General features: G+C 28.2%; 1 protein-coding gene across 2 annotated transcripts in view; it reads left to right on the top strand.

Annotated features, from left to right (window-relative positions):
• The first annotated feature begins 857 nt into the window (after positions 1 to 857).
• Positions 858 to 10,844, top strand: part of LOC129981765 (polypeptide N-acetylgalactosaminyltransferase 2-like) — a 54,702-nt gene continuing 44,715 nt past the window's right edge. For both annotated transcript variants that reach the window (XM_056092754.1, XM_056092755.1), the window contains exon 1: positions 858 to 1,052. In XM_056092754.1, the coding sequence (XP_055948729.1) occupies positions 942 to 1,052 (111 nt within the window). In that variant the 5' untranslated portion in view covers positions 858 to 941. The remainder of the gene's footprint in view (positions 1,053 to 10,844) is intronic.

Genomic DNA, 10,844 nt, shown 5'->3' with positions numbered 1-10,844 from the left:
ACGGATGTGTTTATTTTGGAAATTTGAGGTCATAAATACTTTTGTATTAAGTGATGAATATCTATTTCTTAAGAGTAGAAAAAAAATTTCTTCCTTTAAAATCTTCAAATTTTATCTACGAATTTCGCTACACATAGAAGATAGACTATTCTTATATTAGAAACATAAAAACTAAAAAAATATTTTTTCCCCTGAAAATCTCCGAGAACAAACCAATAATTTAGAATTCTATATACTTTCTGTATGGCATTTTTTTCTAAAACCTCGGTGAATTATATCCAAGAAATTCTTAAATATTTACATGAAAAAAATCTTTTGTCTTCTTTGAACAGATTATCGTGTCATAAACAATGTTCAAAAGAAAGCAGCTCTGACCAAAAACTTCTGCAGAATTTACAATTTTCTATATGAGATATCAGATAAAAGAAAATTACAAAATTACAGTGTTTTGGTGGAAGAACCCTATGCTTAAACCGAAACAGCAGAACATTTTTCACAGTTGAATGGCTAACGAAAAATTATTCCAAGTTCACCCTTTTTGTTTCCCATTCCCATTCAAAAACCATCCTCTTTTACGAAAGAAAACTAAATAAGCAAAATCAAAATTCCCATAACCCTGAAACAAAAACTAACCAACATAAAAAAAATAGCTGTCGGGGCAAATAAAAAAAATAACTCTGCCTGTTTTAAATAATAACGCGAAAAAATCGTTTGTCTTCTTCCCAGATGACCAATCTGGCAACGGGGAAAACTACCTTCGGAATTCGCACTTTTTCCCCCATTCCGGAGGGGAAAAATTATCTCGGTTTTCTACCCCGAGCACAGAACACTGCTCGAAGTAAAAACAAAACCTATTTTCTCACTCGGTTCTACCACTTGGTAAGCAATGCTGGTCTGGAACGGACCGGTGTGGCTTGATTCTCCGAACGGTTAACGTATTGATGTGGCGCCCGAAAAAACGTCGTTTCTTGTGCGTTGGAATAGCATGTCTTTTTCTGGTTTATGTCGTTCGGATAGAAATTAACAAGAGTTACGAAAACAGACGACAAAAAGTAAGTGAAATTTTTCTCTAGTAAAAAATTGTATGCAATTTTAATGGATCATTGATTAAAAATATTAGATATGACACAATTAGTTAATTCATGTTGCCAATAAAAGATCATTATTATCAATAGCATGGTTATTCTACAAGAAAATTTAACTCTATAATGGATGCTTAAAAAAAATAACAGTTATGGAAATCAGTATAAAAATTTAGGCTATAAAAATAATTGCAGAATTTAAATTTGATTCATTTTAATTGATATTAGTTAATAAAAAAAGCATTCATTGCTTAACAATTTTTAACTAAGAAACTTGTATTCATAATGTCAAGAAATTAATTAATATATAATCAATTTTATTAATTAGTTATTCTTCGAAATTATTTTTTTAAAAAATGGGCAAAAATAATGACAATTTAAATATGAATTACAATATTATGAAAGTTAATTTCTATGAAAGCTTTTGTATCTTAATAAGATTCTGCCGTATGTTAGTTTATGAAATTAATAAAGTTTTTTTCCACATTATTTTAAACCTTTTTTTAAGATTTTATAAAATAATCAATAATTTTGTTTCATTTTATGATTGTCATGATAATATTTGAATATATTCCAGGATAAGATAAATTAAAATTTCCTACTCAAAATCTTATTTCTTCAGGAACGAAAAACGCTTTTGTAGGGCCCGCTTTCTTTCTTTCTTTCTTTCTTTTTTTTTTTTTTTCTAGAAATCTTTTTTCTTTTTTCACCTTAATGTAAGTTGAATTTAAGCATACAAAATATCAAAACTAAAAAAAAACATACTTATTCGGGAAATCAAATAGAAATTTTAAAAATATGGAGGGAGGAAAAACTGAGAATTTCTTGACCAATTTTATTTTCTTGTATATAGAAAAAAAAAGTACTCTAATAAAAAAATTATACTAAAAATGTAATATAGAAAAAACATGTACTGAGAAACTTCGACATCGAGATTTCAATTAATCTTATTTTCCTTGATGGAAGAACACATTTTTTGATATTATATCTATTTGTCACTGAATTCAAAGATCGAAAAAGTTCGACAAATTAAATTTAGAATACGATCTTACACTAAAATAAGAGAGTTCTTGGGATGTTTAATTCTTTTAAGTTAAATATCTCAAAACTCTTTTTATCTTCTTCTTTACTGTCACTGCTTTGATTGTCGGCTATTCTTAGAAGATCAACCAATGATGCTTCAGTCTTCATTTCTCGATCGATCGTTTGACTGTTTCTTTACTCATACTTGAACTTCATTTTCAATCGATTGAAATCCTTTGAAATCGTTAGCGATTTTTGCCAAACCATTTATGAATTAATTACTACCGTCGAAAAAAAATTAAATATAAACCATAAAGATAATGTGTATGTGCAAAAGGCCATTTTTTTAATCCGTAGTCTTCAAAATAAAGTACTGCTTAATTCATTTCGGTAGTCTAGAATTATCTAAAATCAATTTTATTTTCTTTATATTGTTCTAGTATTTAGAAGAAAAGCATGCTAATTATTTTTTTTATTTCTCATGACTGATCAATATAATTAAAATAGAAAGAAAAATGTTATTTCTTATTTGCTCACATTGCATGCAATGATGAAAACAACAACAAATGTTTCGTTTAGTTCCAACGAGCAATAAAATTTACATCCAATGCAAATCAAGTCGTACTCAGTCCAAAGTTTTTTCGGCTTTATTTCGTGCAAAAACGATTTGCATTCTGTTGCTGCCACATTTACGAAAGGAAACTTTCACTCATTAAAATAGGATGAAATTTACCGCGAATAAAATGATTCCACAAAACCACTGATGACGTCTGTGTTAAAACTCAAACGTTTCGCACTGGTGAATATATTTTCACGCATTTCATAATTCTTTTTATGAGTCATGGAATTATTTCATTACACTTTTAATTCTGTAAATTATTATTCATTAAAAAAAGTTTTGATCCTGGATGACCTTCATGCGATTATTTAAAACAGTTTTACTGACTTATTTTTTTTTAGAAAACTAGCAAAATTATATACTTTTACAAAAAGTGTATTTCTGATAACAAAAACTCTTTAAACATGTATTTTAAATCAGTAACTGTTACCACAATATGAGTTAGCATTCAGAGGAATGCTCTAATGGAAAGACAAAGAATTGGCGAGTAGACTATGGCTTCTATTTCTAGACTATGCTCTTAACCTGAATTATTCAAAGAATAATAGAGGTTTTCCATCCAGTGGAACATAAATGATTTTCCTCTGAATGCTAACCAAGAAAGGCTATCCTTCATATATTTAAATCATCCTCTTATCTAAAATCCCAAATGTTGCTTTGAATGGCAAAAGATACCTTATTTCTTCCAAGTTATAAATTCTTTCACTTGTGGTCTTTGATCGAAGTGTTTGATCAAACGAAATTAGAATAACTTTATTTACATTTACCCAATCTATGAATTATACAAGCAAGTGATAAATTTAAGTATTATAACTAAAGCTACGTTAACTCTGAAATAATAATTACATTTGGAATCTTTATGGTTATATCAGAATCAAGTGACTTCCTTAATATTAAGTCCAACCTTAACCAAGATAACTCAAGTGAACGTTGGGGGGGGATTAACATGGTGTTGTTCTATTATGTTTAAATAGTCTAAAATACAATATTTGTGGTTTATTTTAAAATAATCGCAGACGCCAACTAATAAATTTTGTTTGAACACCAACCATAATAACAAGTGTTAGAACAATAGCATTATGTTTGAGAGCGTTACGTCTGTGACACTATCTATTTATGCGCATATAAAGTTAATTTAATCTTATTGGAAAAGATTGTTGTACATAGATGAGTTCCAGTTAACATTTTTATGATGGTCAATTTAGATATCACAATTTAAATTTTAAGATTTTTTTCTCTGCATTTTTCTTGCAATAACAATCCATCTTTTATAATTTTTCCCACAAGATTCATTAGGTCTTTTTTAATATTCTATTTTTCATGCACATCATGCATTTTCTGTTTTTTTTCCATATACTCGTATACAGAGACACACATCTAATATCATAATTCTTATATTATTATAAGGGGGTATTATTATAAGAGGGGAATGATTGAATACCAGCCCTGTAAACAAGCACTTAGCTCTTCTGTCAACAATAAATGATGTGTTCCAGTTCAGGAAATAATGGTTGCCAGTCTAATACGCTCTTATATTTCTTAGCATTCATTTCCCTAGTCCTTCTACTGACTGAGGTTATCGACATTTTCAGACCATCAAAAGATTTAACTTCTCTTTGCTCACTTGGGAGTCTTCCAAATTTTCTTTCTTGCTTCAGTAGTAGAATTAAACAATTTAGGATCCGAAGGCCGCACACACTATGGGACTCCTCTTTTAATTTATTGGTCAATTTAGTTTCGCATTTCAACATATTTTCAATTTGATATCATGTAAACGATCTGTTTTAGATTTTTTAAAACTTTACTAACTTTGTGCATTTATTTACTTACTATACTTCAGTTCTGAGCGACGTCACATTTCACCTCATTATTGTTTAATACTCAGTGTTTATAAATATTACAACTAAACGAATGTAGTGGAATAGTTAAGAATTTGACCAATTATATTTAATATAATGTTAATATCATTCTAATATTTTATAATTTTTCATAGAATCAATATTTTGACAAATTTGTTTATGATACAATTAAACATATATTTTTAATCGATCTGCCTGCGACCTGCGTCAACCTGCCCTAAACAATTACCTAGGGGCCCCTGGGTTGACCAGCTAGAAATCCATCTATACTTGTACTCAAAAGTTATCTATTTTTGCACACTTCTTAAATGAAGATAAAAACTTAAAATATCGCTCATGTAGGCTTTTTTAAATATTTTAAATGTTATAATAACAAAAAAAATTTATCTGGAAATAAAACTAAATGTTGTTTAACCCTTTAAAGGGCCATCTTTTTCTAGTCATATGTTAAAATATTTTTAGGCTTGAAATTAGAATAAGAAAAGGGATTCATTTAGCTTATTAGACAAATTTAATTTGATTCATTAATTCATTTGGTTAATTAATAATTAAGTAACAAATCACGACACATTATTTTGTGTGAGATAAAGAACTAAAGCATCTAAGTTTCTGTCTTTCTAAAAAATTTTGTCAGAACTGATGCCAACCTACATAATTTCATACAAATATTGATAAATTTGGTGGGTAGCATACTTGCCACGGCCCTAGAAAGGGTTAAAGCATGATCTCTCATTCGCATTTGCATTGTAAGAAGTCTTACAATAGTGTCATTTAATTCCCCAAAATCAATTTATTTGCAAACCATAAAAAAAGTTCAGATGGTGCCAGTTGGGGAATTACAAAAAATCCTGAAAAAGAAATTTAAAGCAATTTCATCCAATACACTACCGTATTTTAAACCAGCAATTCCCTGCTCTCTTTAATCATAATGTAATATTCTGTCTGAAAATGAATTCTAACACATTTCGCAGAATAATAATTAACCTTTTCTCTTTTTCGCAGCTGCAATCCATAACTGAATGATTACAATGCTGATAAAACCATTCAACCACCTGCTTACTTTCTTTATTAATTGCATACCTAAATGATAATACCATCATATTATGCTTCTAACCTATATTTAGCCTAAAGAACTAATTGCAATACCGTTCGTTGATTATATACTACTTGGGAATAGCTATACATATGGAAAAATAATTTTATGACAATAAAAAATTCGCAAATGCATATGAGGGAAACCTGGAAGAAAAATCTAAAAAGTTAGAAATTTATTTAGTAGATTTCATTAAACAATTAGTGTTTCATTAGTTCATTATTTATTCATTAGTTAACCTTTATTTAACAACGAATAAAATAATCATCTCTTTTTAAAGCTATTATTTGTTTAGCTTTTCAAATATTCTTTTTTTGTTAATTAACATCTCTGAAGTAGATTTTGAGAGCTTTTTTTATATATTTTATTTAAGAACGAGTAAATATTTTCTTGTCTTCGACAGTTGTTGATTGACAATTTTCTAGCAAGTTCGATTACATGCTTGATATTAAATCATATTTGATTAGATTTTGAATTAGCTGAAAAGATAAATAGTTCAAAATTAGTTAAATAGAAAGTTAAGGGCTTTCTTTTTGATAACTCCGTATTTAAAATGTCTAAAATGCATAAAGTATATTCGACTTAATATCCTAATATCACCAATATGGACGAATCAGTATAAATGCAAAACTGACAAAATATGAAAAAATACATTATATGTATTTATTTATCTCATTCTTTTTTTACCTCCTCATATACGAAGCAGTAGTGGATCTCCAACTTGGCAGATTTCTTAGGGTCACTGACAGAACAGTTGAAAAATGAAATGATCGTTATTGACAAATAAATAAATGAAAACGCTTGAAAAACGTTCTTTTAACTATAAAATATTAAAACTACAATTTCTGTATACATTGATTTAGCAAAATCATTAAAGTACAAGTAGACTATTTTATAATATACTAACTATTTATTAACTAGTTATATTATATTTCACTTGAGAGGATATGTAAAATAATAATTTTTAATGTTGCATTTATTTGAAGTTTATTATTTCTTTATTTCCTTCCTGTTTATAAATAAGAAAATCTTTAACTAATAATTATGGTTGATTAAGAATTTTATTATATTAGCTATTTTTCCCTGGTATAATATTAAAAAGGAAACATATATACATATATCTCTATTACTAATGAAGGTCACTGTATGTGCATGTATGTATTCCCGCTCTACAAGCCAAACGGTTTGAATGCGGCTATCAAATTTTGCACATTTATATCTTGGAAAGTGGAATTGTTCACCTCGGGACGGTTTTTAAAAAAATTTAGAATTTTAATTAATTAAAAATTAAGCTGAATTTTACCATTTTTCTGAAATAACTTCTATTACACAAATTAAATTCTATACCATTTCGAAATTAAAAAAAAATTAATGTTAACAATTTAATAACTATTCAAACTTTCTCTAAATTTTGGTAATTTTTAAAAAAAGTATTTTTCGCCTAATTTCGAATAGTAGATAACATTGTTGTCCAGAAATTAAACCGTTTTCATTGTTTCATACATTCAGTCCTATGATTTGTCTTCCTTTGTTGAAAGTTAAAGAATGATCCTCTTTAATATTTGTATAGTTTACAGAATACGTAAAAAAGTGAAATTATAATACATAAGTGAAATTCAAAAGATAGTTGAACTGGATAATCCTATTCTTAATAACACTATTATGATACTGGACTTATCGTTTATTACTAAATTCATGCACACAATAAACAGAACTGAAATAAGATAATTAAAATAACATGGCTTTAAATTCTGATATTTTGGTCAGAATATATATATATATATATATATATATATATATATATATATATATATATATATATATATATATATATATATATATATATATATATATATATATATATATATATATATATATATATATGTGTGTGTGTGTGTGTGTGTGTGTGTGTGTGTGTGTGTGTGTGTGTGTGTGTGTGTGTGTGTGTGTGTGTGTGTGTGTGTGTGCGTGTGTTTGTGTGTGTGTATGTAATGATATTTTAAAATCTAATTAGAACTTAATTAATTTCCTAACTTTATATTTAATATGGCTCATATTAAGTTCATTCTAAAATATTCTCTTATTTCCTGATCCCATTCCACTTTTTTACTTAATTAATTCAACTGAAGCTTTGCAAAAATGCTTTCGTCAGCGGTTCCCACGTTCCGAATAAAGGCATAAAATATTGTTGATCTAAACAAACTCTTTTTAAAAGATCCCTATGATTCCCTTACCTGGAGCGACGCGTGTAGAGAAATCTCTATCAAAATCTCATGGTATATAAGACCAGGGTTAATTAATTTATCTCTCTTTTACCTTCTTCTGCTTTTGTGTCGCACTGTGATTCCCTTACCTGGAGCGACGCGTGTAGAGAAATCTCTATCAAAATCTCATGGTATATAAGACCAGGGTTAATTAATTTATCTCTCTTTTACCTTCTTCTGCTTTTGTGTCGCACTGTGCACGGACGTGTCTTGTCCGTGCTGCTTGTGCCTCCCGGGATGGAAATAAAACGAATATAAGAATTCAGTCTTCTTCTCTGTCTTCGGCCACGAGTCTGCATGAGAAGATTAAGGAAAGAAACTCTCATTAATTACCTTTCAATGTAAACTATGCCCAGAGTCAAATTTACAATTAAGATCACTTAGTTGACAGGAGGTCACAAGTAAATTAATTTTTTAAAAAAACTTTATTTTTGCTAATTTCCAAATAAATAAATTTGTAAAAAAACAAAAATTATAGGAGTGATAAGCTATCAGAATAGTATTAACACTTTATGATGTATGATTGCTCAAGTACCTGTATGTTTCCTGTTTATGAAGCTGTACATGAATGTGTTTGAATGACATAAATATATTTATTTTATTTATTAATTATTCTTTTTTGCGAAATCGTAAATAAAATTCTATTCTATGACTCGTTAAAGTTATAAGCGAAATCTAATTGAATTACAAGCGTGGGATCGAATACGAGAAAAATACAGGGCAGTGTTAAGCCCTAACCACTACTCCATCTCTGATACTGTTATGCGGCTCATGTATAGCCACCTGTCCATATGTAGTGCTAAAAAAATGTTTTTTCATGTAAAATCGTGTTTTTTCAGAAAAGGCATCATTTAGGTAAACTTCAAAGGCAAAACCTTATCTAAATATAAAATTTGATTCAAATCATTCCAAAATACACGAAATAAATTTATATTTATGCAAGAATAGCTCATTTAATGTTATAAGATCGAGCATCTATTGCCATACTATTGTGTCAAACGTAGATGCCGGAATTTTGGAATCATAATAAATAGATAATAACAAATTCTTATTCATAAAATTAATAAATTTTAAAATATTAAAATTAAATAAATCAATAACAAGTTTTAAAAAACTAAATTGCCGATCTTATTTTTAAAAAAAGTGGTATCATAATGTGTACTGCTTTGAACAGCAAAATATTTAAATCCGCCATTGGTTAATCTATCAAATAACTCTGTTAAAACCAAAGTGATATTTTCCCAATATTTTTTTGGCGTTCCCTTTCGGGAACTTTCTTAGTAGTGGTCAGCATTATTTCGCAAGTTTTCTGTATATGAAGAGACCATGACATTGACAGCTGTTTCCATTCCCGCCAAAGAAATATCTATGCGGAAGATGCATAAAGATTTCAGATAAGATTTGTAAGATGGGATGAAAAATAGCGCGCAGAAGATCGATGAAGAGATTATGAAGCTGACCATTCATATGCGGGATGAATCCTTTCAAAATAAAACCTCACTGACTTTCATTTTTTTCCTCCTTTCTGGTTTTTAGAATGGTGCACCTTAGTATAATTGTATGTGAAATTCTCTTTCAAATTTTGGTATTATTATTATTTGTATTGTTATTTGTTCTGTTGCAGGCTAATGTTAATGGCGATTTCTTCAAAAGTTAAAAATGTTAAAAATTATAACACCTTCATAAAAGCTTGAATATAAAACGGATGCTTGGGGAAAGGATGAAATACATTTTATTTTCGTAATTAGATTAATTTGACATTTTCCCACAGCATTTTAGAGTAACTAATAATAAAATAATTGAAATAATAGAATTAATGTAAAAGAGTATCAAAAAAAGAAATATATAAGCATATAAGTTGTTAGATTTGATTTTTAAACGCTTTTTTTTGTTATATTAAGATATCTCATAAAAAAAACGCACACTTATTATAATTGTATACAAAGATGCATTTTATTTTGATGGTCACCAGTCAATCATATTAACCTATGGTGTATGTTTTAAACTATCAGATGGAGATGACCAGCATAGTAATCAAACTCATACTCAAACCTGGCACGAAATCCTCACTCTATGCAAGATTTGGTCCTAAGAAGAAATCTGGAGGCCTTGGTCGGCCTTCACATGGTTTTAAATATTTCAATATAGTCTTAAAATTGCAGAACTAATTTTTTTTTAATTGTCAAAAAATATTAAACTAATAATGCCAATACATAATATATGGTGGTAACCACCAATTTTAGAAAATGCAGATTCAATACCGAATCAAATTCTTAAAGATTTTCTAAGCTTTAGTCTGAGAGACATTGTAACATGATATTTTCCAAGAAGTCATTCTTCTGTCTAGTTTATTTTTAAAATTTGTTATTGATTACATAATGTATGATGACATGTATGTATGTATGATGACATGTATGATAAATGTATGATGACATGCATACAAAAAAAATTCCTTTAATATCATCTAAATGTACTCGAGAACATCGTAAATAAATATCGTAACTAAAAAAATGAAAAGTTTTATTATAATATATATTTATAAAAATATTTATACACTTATTGAAATTAGGAAAAAGAATAATGTGGGAATAAAATTTCGCCTCACTTGAAAGTTTATTGTTTGAATTTTAATATGTTGTAAAAATAATTTTTATAGAATTATATACTCTTAAACTAATGAACATTAAAAAAAATTAAATTGGAGTAATTTTTAATTGATAAATGGGATAAAAAGCTTAAAAGCCTTCTTTAATGAGCCTGTGCTACCCAAAAAGTAACATCATGTAAAATGTGATAGCTCTAGATGCAATGGTCTGTCTGGTAAAACGTTTCGAGCAATTTTTTTAATCATTTATGTCAAATGGTGCAATTAATACATAACTACTTGCTTCAGATGACCAGCTG

This window comes from Argiope bruennichi, chromosome 8 (genome assembly GCF_947563725.1).
Source record: "Argiope bruennichi chromosome 8, qqArgBrue1.1, whole genome shotgun sequence".
In the NCBI taxonomy this organism is placed as follows: Eukaryota; Metazoa; Arthropoda; class Arachnida; order Araneae; family Araneidae; genus Argiope; species Argiope bruennichi.
The sequence above is the reverse complement of the archived record's forward strand: the minus strand, read 5'-3'. Positions and strand labels throughout refer to the sequence as shown.